This window comes from Idiotropiscis lumnitzeri, chromosome 20 (genome assembly GCF_059441095.1).
Source record: "Idiotropiscis lumnitzeri isolate Australia: NSW breed Sydney's pygmy pipehorse chromosome 20, RoL_Ilum_1.0, whole genome shotgun sequence".
Taxonomy (NCBI): domain Eukaryota; kingdom Metazoa; phylum Chordata; class Actinopteri; order Syngnathiformes; family Syngnathidae; genus Idiotropiscis; species Idiotropiscis lumnitzeri.
In genome coordinates this window covers 8,588,844-8,606,065 of record NC_142410.1, presented here as the reverse complement: position 1 = coordinate 8,606,065, position 17,222 = coordinate 8,588,844, and the positions used below count along the sequence as shown (strand labels likewise).

Genomic DNA, 17,222 nt, shown 5'->3' with positions numbered 1-17,222 from the left:
GTGAGGATTTAGCCCGCTCGCTCCTCCTCCTCCTCCTCCCCCCCCCTCCGCCACCACTCACTCCGCTCCGCATTTCCACGGCTTTATTCACCTCTTCTCATCATGGCAGCCCGTCCCATGTTTTTTTTTTTTTGTTCCCTCCACCTTCATTTCCCGCACCGTCAACAGGTCTGAAACAAATGCCATGAAAAAAGAAATGTGGTCGCTGCTCCGGCAACAACACCCGGCGGCAATTGTTTTCCAGTGTTGCATTTCCACAAAAGGGGGGGGGGGATTTATTACATTATTATTGTTCATAGATATCGCTTCAGGTTTTAGTCGGCCGCTCGATGAGAATTATGGGGGGAAAAGTTTCGACAAATTCAATTGGCAACCGGATGCCAGAATAACGGGCGAATGTGCAACATGCTGCTTCACCTGCTCCCAAGACAAAACACAACATTAGCAGCCTGCTTCTGACCCAGATTTAACTACCATCTTGACCAACTGAAAATCGATGGCGTTCTGGAGCGAGCAGCCCCTTAAGGTTTGATGAAGGTCATTTGTGAGTGGCGCTAAAAAGGAATCGTGTTTATGAGGCAAAAAATAGATACAATACTTTTTGTTGATCACGTGTATTTTCTATTTAATATGGAGTCATTTTTGAAAAATAATTTGTCTTTTTTTTCTTTCCTCCTCAATATTACGATTGAATGTGAGATTATTTTTCCAAGCTCCCTTGCCATGTATATTTTTTTTTGTGTGTGTTTCTGTAACCTCACCTCATTGGCGAAAAAAAAATACGTTAAATTTTAAATGAAAATGAACAAAAAGCATGACAACAAAATTTCTGTCTTTGACACACCACAGTATTTAGAAAATAAAACATTAACAAGGTTTATTAACTTCATTTTTTTTCAAGTTCGGCAGGCCGGATTAAAACATTTAACGGGGCCGCATGTGGCCCCCGGGCCGTAGTTTGCCCACGCCTGATTTTGAGCATGCTTTGAGCAATAATACGTCAACTCCATAATTAATGCAGCCTATCGCCTTCAAGACTTTAAAACACAATAATGCTGATCTTCAATCCCGATATAAAATCACGCCTTTGTTTGAATCCAATAAGAACGCTTTGCGACAGACGGAGACGTGTATTTCTAATACACAAGCGTCTCCGTCTGGGGATGAAAGGCAATCATCTGAAACCGGAAAGCATGAAAAAAAAAAATCCATCACAATAGCGACAATAGGGAGTGTAAAAAAAAAAAAACGAAAAAAAAAAACGTCACTGTGTGTCTTCTTCACAGTTACAAACACGTTTGTCGTTTTTTTTGTGTTTTTTTTGTAAGTCGTGCCTGTCACGCTCACACCATTCGACGGGCCTTTTTTGATGGTTTTTAAAGAGTCGCTTCTGCTGATGAAAGCCGAGCGGCGTGGTCAGGTGACAGGCCTTTTTAGCTATAAATACGCACATGCCAGCTAAAATAAAGAGAGCGTTTGCGATCGGGTGACTCGGGCAAAGGGGCCACTTTCACACACGGGCTCATTTCAGTGATTATACCAGCCGGGTAAAAAAATAAATAAATAAATAAAAAAAATAATTAAAATAAAAATGGATCTTTGACGTGTTTTTCCGTCAATGGTAGTAAACGAGTCAAGAGGTACTCCATGAATGATAAATTGAAATTGCGGTTTTTCAGTGGCGCCGCTGATGCCATGTAACACATTTTTGACGAATATTTCTGTTCTAATTAATTAATTCGAAGAGGTGGCTGAGGAGGAGTCGATGTCAGCACTATCATCAGCAACTTCACAAATGCTCCGAGCCAAAAACAACTACTCTGCCTTCCCAAATGGCATCCATCCTCCCCCCCCCCCCGTTTAGACGGAGAGTTAGCCACTAGCTAAAAGGCGGCGAGCTAAAATCTTAAAAGTCATTAAAGTTACGCATAGGCACATTTCTCACTTTCTATGTTTAAAGGCGGGGTCAGTAAAAGTGTCACCGTGCGAAGAATAAGAATAAGAAAAATGAAAAAAAAAATTTTGTTTTTTTGTGCTGCCTTGCCCACTAAAAAATTTACAAGCATGACCTGATGTGAACCAACAACAGGAAAAAAAATGACACTTCCTGGAGTGGCCTGGTAGGAGTCCTGACCTCAACCCAATTGAGAAGCTGTTCCATGATCCCAAGAGAGCGATTCACGCCAAACATCCCAAGAATGTTGCTGAGCTGAAAGAAAATTGCTCGGTCTGATCTGGAACTACAGGAAACGTTTGGTTGAGGTGATTGCTGTCAAAGTTGTCTCAAGCGGTTATTAAATCCGAAACGTTCACATTGTTTTTCTTCACGGCACTGTGATGTAAGTGGAAGTTTTTCATTGTATTGACTCAGTTGACGAGCGGATCACAAAAAAAAAAAAAAAAAAAAAAATCACATGGTAGGTTGTAAGGCAAGAAATAGTAATTTGGTTTTAAATACGTTTCAGAAATAGTCATTAAGGGTCTTTGTGATGCATAGCAGGAAATTCAAAGGGCAGTTTTGAAGCGACAGCTGAGAAGGGGGCGATCGCCTCTTTGTTGGCCTTTGGGACAACTAAAAGCATTTGCTCTGTTGACTGGGGACAACGAGATGGCGTGTAAAAGTGGAGCATGTCCGTAATGTAGGGAAGGTGCAAGGCCATGTCAAGATTTAAAAAAAATAATAATAAATTCTTAATATGGACATGGGTACCATTTAAAAGAAAAAATCAGGCAGCAGCATTCTGGACGGTGGTACAACGGTCAAGCCAAGTTGTTGATAAAAGCATGGATTACTGATGAAAAAAAAATCGTCTAACGTTTGACAGTTGGAAGAAATGTCATTTAATATTTAATTTAATCTGGTGGTTCATAAACTCTCCAAATTTAACGTCAATGTGAAAAATATGAGCAACGACCGCCATCTGGTGGTGATTAGCCATATTGACTTGCCACTCGAGCATTATTTTCAAAGCATCAGCAGCAAGAGAATTATTTTTATTTTCAACAAGCCTTTGTATGGTTTGATTTTTTTTCTTTTTAATAAAAAGGTAGCTGTTTTTGCAATTCCTGCATACTAATTATTATTATGCGCGGAAGTGAGTCAAGACGTTTCATAGGTGAAAATAAATGAAATTTTTTCATTTATTGAATTAGCAGCATTTGGAGGTTGAATTTGCTGAAATTAAAAGCTTTTTCAATCAAACAAAAATCTGAAAAGGTCAGGTTACATTTTAAGATGGGACCGCCTATTTTATAGCAACTTCACAGTTCTTGCAATTTTTTATTTTATTTTTTTTAAATCGGTCAAACGTAAGAATATTTCGTTTTTAGTGTTTCTTTGCTGTCTCTCTCAAAAGTATTTATTTTCACTTTAATTTTAACTTCAATTGTATCATTGGACAGTGACAATACTAACATGTAAAAAAATAAATAAATAAAATAAAATAATCAATGCCATCCTACCCCTAGTATGCTTTTTTTTCCTTCCTTCATTTTTTTAATCAGAAATTAAGTTTTCTAAGCACGATGAGATAATTCATCACTTGTTACTAATCACCATTTAGACGGACTGCGTCTGTCATCACCGTTAAACAGCAAGAAGACTGTAAACAGGGGCCAATGTGGCCCTCTGCTGGATAAAGAGCAGTACTGCACCTCGCGCGCCTTTTTTTACTGCTTTGGGCTCAGCGCTTTGAATAAACTAACCTGGACGCGATACATTTGTCTCACAAAAGGATATGAAATGTGCTTCAAAAGTTGATAACGGCGCGCTTGGTATACTGTTAAGTCATCCTTAAGAACCCGGCAGATTCTTTCATGACCCGATGCATGTGTGTGTGTGTGTGTGTGTCCTTCTCCATCCTTTACGTCACAGCTGCTGTGAGTCAGCTCCCCTCTGCCGTTCCTGAGTCACTCATCCAGCGGTTGCCTGGTTACCTGCGAGTGGGGAAAGTTTCCGATTGCGTATTTGTTTCCGTAGATAGATGGGGCCCTGATATTTATTCAGGAACAACTGTGACCCAATAATGCGTGTGTTTGTGTGTCATCTAATGGACAAAAGCTGACAAATCAGTATTAGAACATCCTGTTGTCACGCAGCAGGTGTGTGTTGTCGTCGGTAAATAAATATATTTTATTCATCAAAGACTAGCGTATATTTTTTTATGTCATGTTTGCGCGATAATTTGATTATGACACTCTGTCAAAACGAATACGATCATCCGCTAACGTGAGGCTGTAAAGAGTTGAGGGCGTTTTTTTTTTTTTTTGCGTGAGATCAACCGAACCTGGATGCCGCGGGCTATTGACAGTTTTAGTATGCGCGCAAGTTCACAGTTGAATGAGAACTTCTGATCTCAGCAACCACTTTTGCAATATTTCGCCACAACATTTTTTTTTTCCTGCACCAGCACACACAAACTGGAAACCTGATTCGTTGCCAGACTGTTTGATTGAGTCCACCAAACCTGTCACGACCTTGGGAGATAACACGAACGCACTCCAACCCGAGTTGCTGCTTATTTTTCCTGACACACAAATTTCTATCAGTCTGCCTTCAGCCAAAGGCCAGGTCCATTTTCTGTCACCATGGCCCGGCGTGACATCCACACTTGTTTTCCTTTTCGACCTGTGGCCTTGGCCTGATGGAAAAAGTGACAAGCGGTCCAAATCTTGCCCCACTAATTCATCTCCCCGCCTCCTTGCGCTTTCACGATAAGTCAGGGGGGGGGGGCGTCTCTTTTGCTCTCGGCGCTGTAATGGATTCAAGGCACCAGCTGTTTGTGACATCACCACGGGCACTTGCGTAAGACATTTTGCTACCTTTGCAAACTTCTATCGGTGACATGGATCGCCCCCCCCCCCCACCCACAGTGGCCAACATTTTGCGTCCCTCAAATGTAACAAATATGCTTCTCCAGTATTTTTTATTTTCAGAGCCCAATGTTTGCTTGCCTCATTACTGAAGTGTATTCAGCTCAGAATTTATCAAGGCGTGTGGTGACTAAATAAACAGCGCAAAGCCTTCGGGCCAAGCAAGTTAGAAACTGAACAAACTCAAACTAGAAGATAATGTTTCCACAGAGCCAGCATCAGCGAGTTTGGGTTGATTAGATACAGTGTACATGGGGAGGAGGGGAAACCTGGCAGGACCAGTCTGACACACACACACACACACACGCACACACACACACCCGCGCGCGCAAACAAGTTACTCAAGGACAGGGCGACTGAGCTCTTTAAAGAGTTGGGAGTGTCACACCTGTACATTACGACCCCCGTCAAGCGATTTGGTTCGGATCGAAAGTCAATTTAAATACAACAATAAACGCTCAGAGAACAAACTCACAATTCCCGACAACGAACTGATTGATTCAGGATTCTATTTTTTTTTTTTTTTTAAGTAGTCAGAAAGGGTGATGGAGCTTGGATATGAATTTGAGTTTGCCTAATCACTTGTTGCTAGGCAGAATTGACTCATAGGGCACTAAAAAGATTCAGAGGCCAGTCTTGCCCTCTAGGCTGTTAGGATGTCAATACAAAAGACAAAAATAAATAAATAAACAAATAATAGTAAGCCCATAAACTAGCACATAATGAGGAAACAAAATAAACGTCAGTGAGTCATCTACAACATTGCAACGCTTAAAAAACATTTTCTGCACTGACGGCACTCAAACCAAACCAAAAAAAAAATTTTAAATAAAATTTACAAAAAAACTGTCAAGTGTGTTTTTTTTTTAAATATGCCGTATTAATTCTTCACCAAAAATTGCCCAAATGCTATTCTTCAATTTGATTTAAAAAAAAAAAAAAAAAAAAAAAATTGTGAGCACAACTAAAGAACCTTTTCCAATAAGGTGACTTCAGGAGTTAACAGAGCGCGTGCAGGGTTGTGAGAGGAAAAGGGGGCGGGGCTTGCGTTGGCGAGCTGCACAATGATTGGCTGAGGAGTGCTACGTGTACCTCATTCTGCTGCGAGTCCCTCACATGTGACGCTGACATCTGCGTGTGTCCGCTGCACCGAACATGCACCGAAGCTTTCTACACTGCTCATGCACGTATGATGGTCGGTCCAAAAGTTGAGTGCAAGGCCACGCTTTTTCTGTGAACCAACGGGAAAGGAAACATTCAATTTCAAAGTAAGTACCAGCACCACCTGTCTCGATTTAATTATTATTTTTTTTAATAAGAGTTCAAACTTAAAAGGGGCAAGTGATGAGTTTATGGGAATCACTTTTGTAGCTTTTGAGGAATTTTTATTCATTCACTGCCATTGACGGGTAAAGAAGTCAAAAAAGTACATTCACTGCACCTGAGATGGCCGTGAAGGAGTTTTAAATGGCTTTTTCCAATGGAGCAATTTTCTCTCAACGTGAACGTCGAAATCAAAAAACAAAGACAAAAAATTGGCGGATTTGGCATGTTTGTGAGACCAACCTTGGAATTGACTTTTATCTCAGGAGCAGAGAGGATAAACCCGCAGGTACACGTCGTGGAGTTTTCACACTGCAACAGGCTGATTAGATACAGCAGGATGCATGGCTGTTTTAATTGGAGACACACTCGGGGGGGGGGGGGGGGGATATACATCCTAGCTGTACCTTCCTGATCCTTGGAAGAAAAAAAAAAGTTACATTTCGGTGCATTAATTAGTCATACAGTGGAGCATTAACATTGTGAGAACTTCTAAACTTGCAGCGGCTCCCTATTTGTATTACTTAAGCAAATATTTTTTTAACCATTGCTCTTTCAGGAAAAAAAAAAAAGTACTTTCACCTTTAGGGATACACTTTTGAACTGTTCACATACTTCGGGATTATTCCTGGATTATTTTGTTTTGGAAAATTGTGCCAAATTCAATTGAAGCAAAAAAAAAAACAAAAAAAAAAGATCCCAAACAATCAAATTTGACTTTTTTTTTAACAACAAACAATTCGTCTTTGAGAGATGTCACTTTTGTCCTCACAGGCTCGCAGACACTGTGCCATATTCGGAGAATCCAGTAAAGAAGCAGGATGAAATCCAAGGGGAAAGCCGGGAAGCCATCCAGAAGGACTTGGTCCGACCCGGAGCGGGAACTTGAACCAGACACAGAAGCGGAACCGGGCTCCAGCGAGCAGGAAGACTCCGAGGCCTCGGTTCGGCTTGGCCGCTCCTGGCGAGGTTCTTTAAGGGGCAGGGAGGACAAGCGGCAAGGCGGCGGCGGAGGTCGCCGTCGTCGCCAACACGGTTCCGCCACGAAGGAGCGCAGCATCCGGCGCCTGGAGAGCAACGAGCGGGAACGCCAGCGCATGCACAAACTCAACAACGCCTTCCAAGCGTTACGCGAGGCCATCCCGCACGTCAAGACGGACAAAAAGCTCTCCAAGATCGAGACGCTGACGCTGGCCAAGAACTACATCAAGGCCTTGACCTCCATCATCCTGGACGTGTCGGGGGCCTGCCTCCCCGCTGGCGAGGTCCCGTCGGAGGCGAGCGCCGCCAAGTTGCTCCAGTGTTACCAGAAACACTTGGAGGAGGAAGGCGAGGAGGGGCTCACCCAGTACCTCGCTCACATGCACACTTTTAGCCAACACAGCTAGCGCCGCAACAAGCAGCTGGTGGACTTTTTCGCCAGCTTGGACTTTGGGGGCGGGGCAAATGAAATGCACTGCCAATGCCATCCAGTCAGGATGCGTTCTTTAGGAGCCCAGTTCTACTGCAGCGCTTGAACACGCCAGGGTGAACTTAATCTGGCAACCGACCCGTTGGTTTGTTTTGTTTTTTTTTTTTTTCCATAAGTTTGGAAACCGGGTATTTTCACTCTCCCTGCCTTTTTTTTATCAATTAAAAAAAAGAAAAAGAAAAGAAAAAAAAAAAGCCAGCCGAGCATCGCCTTCGGTCAGAACTGTTAAAAGGCAGGAAGAGAACATGTGCATTTAAATGAAGTGTTTGCTCATTTGCTCGTGGCGGCGACCTCCCATCGCCCTGAGAACACAACGGACTCGTCCGACTCGTCTGCGGAGATGTTGTTTCAAGAGTTAGGTTATTTGGAATGTCCCGAGGTGGGAGAAGATGAGCTATTAATAAACATTTATTTATTGGATTTCATCATGCACTACATGAGTGGAATGCACCAATTTCTAAATTCTTTATATTTATATACAGCCCCCCCCTCCCCCAATTTTGACTAAAATGTGCTGCACAATTTTAAAACAAACAAAGTCAATAAGCCAAAAAAAAAAACTAACACAAAAATTAGTTTTTTTTCCAGCAAGTCTGAGAAAAATTCCCCCTCATTTACATTGCACATGCTCCGAAGACAATAAACGAACGATAACGGTCAGAATGTCTTTAAAAAAAAAAAAAAAAAAAAAAAACAGCTTGTTGAGCGATAAGAAGCAATCACCAAGTGGATGAGACACTTACGAAGATAAAGATTTGGAGGGTGGAGCCGAGCGACCTCCGCCCAAATAGATCCTCCTAATGAGTTAATACAATAGTTTGCCTTACAAAATTCAAACCCAAAAGATTATTTTTGGAGATCTGCGCTTAACGGTGTTTGTCTTGACCTCAAAAGGTGTCTCACGAATATTTGGTGGCTGCTTCTGGCACGTTCAAACATCAGCACGCGGATTGGTCGACAGCTCAGGATAATAAAAAAAAAAAAAAAAAATTAAATGAGAAATAATACTATATACTTTTCTATACACGATCTATAATTATCTCTATACAGATATCACCGTACAGTTTTTGCTGAAATTCGCTTGGAGACTGGTGGACGACAAAAAAAAAATAATAATTCTGCAAACTACGTGCATGTTTGCAAGTACAGCAATTGAACATTTTGGCTGGTGAGCGCCTTAACGTCACATCACGCCGACATTGACCTCTCGGAACGTTTAAGGGCTCCCGGAGGCGTGCGTCGGAGCCTCCGCAAAGGCAGAGAGACAGAAATGGGTTGGCTCGACGGCATTTCCTCGAACGGTGACGTGGTCCCACCCACCCTAGATGGCAAGAGGGGACGAGAGAAGAAGAAAGGAAGGGAAAAAAAAAAACATCTTGAGGCCAGTTTATAATCACGTGCCTCATAATGTAAATTTGTAGTTAACCGTCTTCCAGCATTTGAAGGTCGATTTTTAAATTTGAGGCGGGTTCCTTACCCCAATTCCATAATCCCACGACTGTCCTTTGGGCTCCAAAGGATGGACTCCGACTCGGTGGCACACCGTCCCGCGACTTAGACTGTGACTGCCCTGCACCTTATCTGCTATGATCCAAACCTTAAAAAAAAAAAAAAGACTTTATCAGCACAAATGCCATTCAGACGTTTGCAGTTTGCTCACACTCACTTGGTCAAAAGGCCCAACTGTAACTTTGCGCACATTATTCGAAACATACTCCCACGAGGTGCCCTGAGGACAAGTGGGGGTCAAACCCGTCCGGTACCACAAGTTATCTGAGCGGAATGAAATCAGGCAAAGGATTGAAAGTATTCGTATCGAGAAAAATGAGATGAATCGGAATAATGATGAGCAACTCCTCACAATTGTCATCAACAGCAAAGACTGACGTCCTCCCAACTGACACCTGCTTCAGCTTCTGTTTGGTTGGCGAAGGGATGTGGTACCAACACTCACCTGCAGAGGGAGACAAATCACAATTTATACTGTCATTTCAGCGCGTTACGCTTCTCTAAATTCCCTCGACTAACCTGCAGGGGTTCGAGGACACACAGACCCCCGAGAGAAAGCAGAACCGTCATTGGCGATGGCCCAAATTTGGCTTGCAGCCCCGATTGAAATGGATTTAAATGGCTGGTCAGTCCCGACGTGAAGCCATGACGTTCCCTTGGGGACAAACGCAGCGCCATGAAATCAAAAACGCCTTTTGCAATTTGCGCCACGAGAAGAAAGCGCGCGTCTTCCTCACAGCAGGAGTGAGCGCAGTGACTCCCAGTCGGCAGAGCACATCGCCTTTGTTGCTGATGGCCCACACGGGGACCGCGTCCATGCCGATGTCGGGGGTGCACGGCAGGATGGTCACGTCACTCAGTTGAATGGGCGGGACTTCCTGCCAAGGTCCCGTGGTCGTCAGTTTGCACTTCCTGTTCGGGAGAAACTTTTATGACGGACCACTCCAAATGAATACTATATACAATAATTATTTTTTTTAAAGATCACCTGGCCCATCGCCTCCGTCGCACAAAGTCCTTTATGGTTTTACGGCCGTGATACCACCTGTATGGAGAGTTGAGATTAAATTAAAAAAGGGTTTGGTTGAACTCAACAGATAACAACAAAAGACCCACGCTGGGAAATCAGCTGCGTATTGCCAGCCCTCTCGGTCCGTCCCCCCAGAGACGGTGTAGTCGATGGCCCACTCGGACACCTGAAGACAAGCGAGCGGGTTGTCGCGCGATGCGTTTTGTGTTTAATTGGCAAAAGCAGGAGAGGCAGCGGTTGGATTTTTTTTTGAGTTTACGCACCCATGCCCAATGAGGGGACGGCGGCTTGGTGTTTGTTTTTGTGCGCTCGTGCAATCCTGAGGCATCGCTCCACATGTAGCGGTCAGTGGGGAGACCTCTAAAAGACATTTTACAGAAACATAAAAAAAAAAAGGAATAAATACGCATCAAATGGGATTAAAGAAAATTAATGCAGAGTGAGAAGTGTACCTGTTGGTGTAGCCAGTGACAGGGTTCCATCGCTGGTTCTCATAGATGTAGACGCTTTTGACATCAGTCTGCGTGTAAACGTGGTCGTTAAAAGTCGGGAGACCCTGGAAGAAGCCTTTGCCGTAGCCCCCGGCATAGACCCAGGCGTTGTGGTCATAACCAATCCCCCACACGATCCCAACGCTGTTACACTCCACGATGCGCAGGTGGCCACCGATCTGACGCCAGAACCTGCAAAAAATAAATAAAAATAAAAAATTCAATAATTAAATAAATGAATAAATAATTAAAAATATTAATTACATAAATTCATTAATTAATAAAAAAAAATATTCAAAAATAATTTTAAAATTAATTAAATAAATAAATAAAGAGTCCTCATCTCCATTGTAAAGAATAAACGACAGCAAAAAACACAAACAATTCTAATGAAAACTTCAAAATGTTTACATCTGGTCGCAAGGCGTGGGGTACGGCATGGCCTCGAGGCTGGGGGTGGGCTCGCTGACAAAGATGTCCCCTTTACAGGTGATGGACCAGATGGCTTGTTTGGAAGGTGCACCCTGAATGCCTCGCGAGTCGCAGCATGCCGCGCTCAACAGCGTCAACTAGCCGCGGAACAAAAACAGAAGAGAATTGTTACATTGTGGGTGTGGCTCTCTCGAAGAATTCCAATCCACGCTTGAGTGTTTGTCCATAACGTCTCATTTAGTACACCATTAAATCATTCACTGCCATTGACGGATATAGAAGTAAAAAATTACATCCATTGAGCCAATGAATGAGATTTTTTTTTTTTTGCCCACGTTGTTGATATCATCATCATCATCCATCACTTCCGAAGTCCGGAGAGGAAGACAGAACAAAACGTCCCAGTTCCGCCATCTATAACGGCTCACCCAGTCATGCATCTCCTCTTCCGTTGCAGCTGCCACCCGGATCGGCCACCTCTTTTGGATCCGCTCGGGTGTGTAAATGGCAAAAGTGTGTTTGGCGTCATTGAGCACGGGCACCAGGATCGTCACCTCATTGATGAAGGCGTGCAGGTACTGGAGGGGCAACCAGAGGACGACGTGCGCAATCAGCATGAATAACCGACCGCGTACGGGCGATCCAAGACCGCTTCTCACCTTCTTCTGCTCATCGTACTTATAATAGATAAAAAGGATGCCATCCTTGTTGCCTTCGGGTCCTGAGAACTGCTCAAGCGCAAATAGAACGTCGACCCACTTGTGCGGCTTCCAGTCCCGCCACCACTCCATGGCGCCTTTCTTAACCCACACGGACTTTTATGGAGGCAGAAGAAATTAAAAAAAAAAAAAACAGTAAGGGCGGGCATGAGCACCAAATCGACTTGCGCTCACCTGCTCTACGGCTTGCTCATAATGTCGGAATTCATCCACCTCTTTCTTGGTCCTCTCACTCAATTGTTCAAATATTTGTCTCCGCCAGGTGCCCATTTGGGCCGGCGTGATAGACAGACTCAAGGATTGGACGGATTGGGTCAACGCTGGGGAGAATAAAACGGACGTCAAGAAGAGACAATCACAAGAGAGATGAGAAATGCTCCGCTGTTTAACCTACACGAGGCGCTCATGGCGCCGTGGAACCAGTTAAGTTGGGAATGACTGTCCACGCAGCAGCCGCCGCCACTGACCCACACCCACAGAGGGTGCCCATCGACCCCGTACGGTTCGTCCATGGCGAGGGAATACGTGGCCACAGATGACAAGCTGCAGGTGTCGGCGTTGTCGGATGAAATCTCAGTCGGGGCCTGCTGGCTCTGCGGCACCTCCAGATCCACGTTACTCCACTGTGGGTCAACGAGGCCTCCGCATTGAACCGGGGCGCTATCGTCCCCTCCCTCAGGGATGCTCTCATCATGCGGGACAGCAGCAGAGGCGGGGTCTCTGTCAGAAACCAGCTGAGAGATGAAGCTGTCACTCGTGACCTTTGGAATGTGTTTGGGGGGCTGCTCGGAGGAATCCGCGTTGGCGTTGGAACTGCTGATTTCGTCTGTGGAGCCTTTTTCGGTGTCGGACTCGACGTCGCTCAACGCAGACGGAGGATGCAACTCGCTGAAGTAACATCCAGCACTGTTGCAAGGAGGAGGAGAATAATGAACAACCAGAAATGATAAAAAGCCTGTTACTGCACGTGTATGATTTTTACGATTTAAAGAGCTCATGTGAGCCAAGTTCTGAAAATGGTAAATTAGTCTTTTTTTTTTTTTTTTTTTGGGGCCCACTCGAAAGCTTATCAGAATAGGAACGATGCATCGCCATACACCGCCGAGACATTTCGCCGAAAAACGTAAAAACAATGTCAACTGAGCAGCTCACCGGACAAGCAATGCGTTACCATGGCGACTGTGAGCTTGTGGTTCCGAGTGTGACGTAATTCCCGAAGAGTACTGGCATTTGCCGAACAAAAGACATTTCGAACACAAAATATGGTCGGTCAAGCTTACTTCACACGAAAATGAATGCACTTTTTTGGGCTTCGACATCCGTCAATGGCAGCGAATGAGTTCAATGACATTTATGTGTTGTCACCTCTGCTGACTGCTGGCACTGGAATGAGGTCGATCCACATCTCGGAGAACTGCGATGGCCCTCCAGGTCTGCCCACTCAGTTCACTCGCTGTGACACCCTGGCGGAAGTACACGGCCCAGTCCTCGCGACCAATCGCCCACACCTGTGCAACGACGGTGTACATTTGAAGGAAGACACCCATGGAAGCGCTTCGACAGGAGAGGGAGCGTTGTGGATATTTGTACTGGACCTGATCATTTAATCCCACGTTGATCGTGACCATTTCTCCAACCATGCTGATCCAGCTGGAGCCGCGAGGATTGTGGGGGTTAACGCCGCGGCGGAACCACACCTGGTGAAGCAGCAGGCGAGGTCAAACCCTCAACTAATTAAAAAATAATAATAATAATAAAAAAACGGAGGTTCTTTTTTTACCTCTACAAGTTTCAACGTGCAACTGCCACTCCGGGAGCTTTAAAAAAAGTACCCTTGATGAAAGAAAAGAAAGTTTGTCCGAGCAAATAAAAATAAAAATAAAATAATGAATACAAAGAAGACAAGACGAATTTCGTGACTCTATAAGTGATGCCAACCGAATACGATTGATCATCTTTTTTTTTTTTTTTTTTAAATCTCCCGAAGAAGACAGCAGTTGCACGTTGAAACTAGGTGAAGTTAAAAAAAAAAAAAAAAAAAAAAAAAAAAGGAACCTCCATTTGTCGGAACAAATGGGGGAAGAAAAAAAATAAATAAAAATCAAGATGGTGTCCGACTTTTCTGGTATTTGGCCTCCCAACAAGCCACGTTGAAAAGACAAACAGAAGCCCGACACAACTTCCTCCGTCATATCCAACACCTAACAACCACCCGAGAGGAAACACTGACTTACTTTGTTATCTTTGGTCAAAGCCCAGACAACATTGACTCCGACTGCCACATGCATGACTCCTACATCAGGACTGGGAGAGTCCACCACAGACCAAGATGTACCTGGATGGGAAAAAAAAAAAACCCCAAGTCCCAAAAACGGAATCCAAACAGAAATCTGTCCTGATACGAGCCAACATACCTTGATGATTGTCTCGACTGACGCCCTCCCTAACAATCATCCCGCCCTCCCACAGCACAGCCCACACCAGTTCCCCAGGCCCGCAGCTGATCTGGACCACCTCCTCCGGGAGGGAGATGTCATGCCACATAGAGCCCTCAGGATTGTGATGGTCAATCCCTCCTCGGAACCACACCTGAAAGTTGAGGGGGGTGTCATGCTGGACTGTGACAAGACGACAGGATGGGAAGTAAGAAGTTGTACCTTCCCCATTAGCGACACCGCCCACAGACTAACAAGGCCACGGGGTTCCTCGGTGATCTCCCATCCGCCACAGCTGATGTCACTGAAGGGATCCGGCAGGGAAGTCTTCTGCGAGGGGATCTGCCAGGAAGAGCGATGCAGGTGAACATTTGGTGGGCAAAGTGGCATACGAAGACCTTCAGTGAAGTCCTAAATACTTAACACGACCGCAAATGACCTCAGCCCAGGAGTCCATCGCTTTATATCTCCTGTGACGGAGCCATCGCCGGCGACGGACGCAGGAGTTCCACTTTTTGTCCTTGCCGTAAACAGCTGGGAAGTCAATGGAGTAAGTCCAGCCCTGAAGAACACATCCATCATTTATTAAAAAAAAAAAAAAAAAGGTCGTTGGGGTAACAAAAAACGAACGCTGAACTCACCTCTGTCTCAGTGGGTTCCCCCTCAAAGATCTGATCCACATACCAGTCACCCTCCCACTCCCAGCTGCCAGACGGGAGCTGGAAACTTGAAGGAGGCTGGTGCTGCAAACCCGTGACATCACTCCAGGGCCAGCGGTCGCTAGGCAACAAGCGCCCAGAGAAACCATCCACGGGATTCCATCGCTGACGAGACAGACAGAGAGTTGACACCGATTCACGGCTGGACGCAGACTTCGGAAAACACCCACTTGATTCTCGTAGGTCTCCTCCTGGAAGCGGATGTTCAGGTCAGAAGCGTGGACGTTCAGGTAGATCTTGTTGTCAAAAGCGATGCCCCAGCAGCAATGCTGAGCCGCGGTCACCCGCTTAAACGGTATCTGAGCGTCACGACATTGCTCCCACTGCTGGCCCGCTGTGGACAGGCTGTAGACCCGTCCGTGCTTGTCCACTGCCCAAAGCCGGGAGGTGGGCATGGCTGCACCTGGGACCGCGAGATGGACCTTTGTGAGGGGAACAAAAATCAAACGCTGCGAAATTTGGGGATAAAGCTAATCGTTTCATCTGGCAGGTTAAAAACAATTTTGACCAGAGGAATGTGTCGCAAATATTTCGCCGAGATTGTCTATCCTAACCAGCACAACTCCACTCCGGAAAAACCTGCAAGAAACCTCGAATGGGGGCGGCATTCCTCTACATATAAATAGGAACCACCATTTTAAGACGTTAAATTGTCGAACAGCAAAATTTAAGCCTCATTTGAAAAATAAAAAACATTTATTTCTATTACTTCTGTGGAAGTTGATGCAAATTAATGCTTAAAAAAATATGAGAATAATAATCTTTTTTATAAATATATTAAATAAGAATTATAAATATTCTAAAATAAAATATATAATAAAATGTTCAATAATAATAATAATAAATTTGAAAATATTTGAATTGTCATTTGTGTTTCCTATAAGCAAAAAATATATATATATTTCTATAACTGTGCAGCAATTGTACTTTTGTAAACTAAGCTATTGTGTAGACCGTCTTTGGATTATTTACATGCACCTTATGAGGTGTGCATTTATTATCCATACGACTGAAACGTGCACATTTACTTCAACCTGCAATATTACATGCATTACCAAAATTTGCGACTATAATGACGCCCCCCCCCCCACGACATGCACAGGCTCCCATTTGTGTCATCGCGTTACAGAGAAGAACTCGACAAACTAGTGATCTCGTTTTATAGGGAGAAGTTGGAACGGAAACCAATGAACGGTGCGAACATCAGCAGCTTTATTCGCAATAACAACATCCCGCCCGTGAATAATTATATTTGGCGTTGGATTACAAACTTAATCCTCCTAGAATAGCACGTACACGAAACGCCACATATGCACTCACCTCGAAATTCCTCTCATTAACCGACGGTGATGAGACGACCCCTTAAAGAGGAACTCGAAGAGGCAAGACTTTAATGCAGAGAGGAAACGAAATTGTTTATAGTTGCAAAGATTCTAATGACAGCGCAAACCCGGAAGCGCGAGTAGCGTTCTTCCGTCTCATTGGCTGCTTCCTTGGTGGTGTATGTGACCATGATGTCCAGCAGAGGTCGCTGTTGCTTCACATTTAAAACACTGCACACGGGGAAAGCGGGACATTATAACCCACAAAATGGGTTTAGAACTTCCTAGACACGACACAAGATAGCGGCAAGGAGACAGCTGCAGGTTGTGTCCAAATTCATAGGCTCGGTGCTCCGAAGGCTGCATTTTTAGCCGCATAACGTCATTTCCGTCGGCCCTTGGAGGCTACGAAAGGCATTGAGGAACCCAGCCTGCGAATTGTCTTTCGAGAATTTGTAAACCACGTGCAGTCGAATCGCCCCGAAATTGACATAAAAATTTTCGAGGACGCTATGTCAATTTGTACACAGCAATTCGATTACATTGCTCGCATGCTCGCTTACCAGCTGAGACAATTCCTTTGCTTCCTCTGGTCCATGTTTCATGTGGTACACCACCAAAGAGCAAACACCTGACAGTTTGAAAAACGCCTCTGATGGCAATTAGAGGACACACCTTGTTTTGCCTGTGTCATTTTCCACATTTCAAGAGTTACCATCAGGTGACTGGTGTCAAAGTTCAGGAATTTCGAACATGCACCAAAGTTCAGGAATTTCAGACATGCACCCAAGTGTTTGTCGACGGAGTGGGGATTTGTGCGGACTGGTCAAGATCAGCCAGACGATCATGTACGCTTCTGCAGTTTTTGGACTGGAATGGAGCCAGCCGTAGGGGAGTTT

At 44.5% G+C, this 17,222-nt stretch overlaps 2 protein-coding genes across 2 annotated transcripts; one reads left to right on the top strand and one right to left on the bottom strand.

Annotated features, from left to right (window-relative positions):
• The first annotated feature begins 5,966 nt into the window (after window positions 1–5,966).
• bhlha15 (basic helix-loop-helix family, member a15) lies at window positions 5,967–7,828 on the top strand. The gene is made up of 2 exons (XM_088284544.1): window positions 5,967–6,140; window positions 6,970–7,828. Exon 2 carries the CDS (start codon window positions 7,017–7,019, stop codon window positions 7,581–7,583), a length of 567 nt encoding a protein of 188 aa, XP_088140670.1. The 5' UTR covers window positions 5,967–6,140; window positions 6,970–7,016; the 3' UTR covers window positions 7,584–7,828.
• Window positions 7,829–8,678: 850 nt separating this feature from the next.
• Window positions 8,679–17,009, bottom strand: tecpr1a (tectonin beta-propeller repeat containing 1a). The gene is made up of 24 exons (XM_088284543.1): window positions 16,887–17,009; window positions 15,172–15,423; window positions 14,924–15,106; window positions 14,722–14,844; window positions 14,505–14,624; window positions 14,262–14,436; window positions 14,082–14,182; window positions 13,443–13,544; window positions 13,213–13,355; window positions 12,242–12,753; window positions 12,022–12,167; window positions 11,788–11,943; window positions 11,557–11,706; window positions 11,108–11,265; window positions 10,658–10,888; window positions 10,469–10,565; window positions 10,292–10,371; window positions 10,164–10,220; window positions 9,913–10,087; window positions 9,695–9,830; window positions 9,528–9,620; window positions 9,333–9,439; window positions 9,144–9,263; window positions 8,679–8,987 (listed from the first exon to the last, which is right to left on the bottom strand). The coding sequence occupies exons 1-24, from the start codon at window positions 16,926–16,928 to the stop codon at window positions 8,883–8,885; spliced, it is 3,564 nt and encodes a 1,187-aa protein (XP_088140669.1). The 5' UTR covers window positions 16,929–17,009; the 3' UTR covers window positions 8,679–8,882.
• Between the last annotated feature and the right edge of the window lie 213 nt (window positions 17,010–17,222).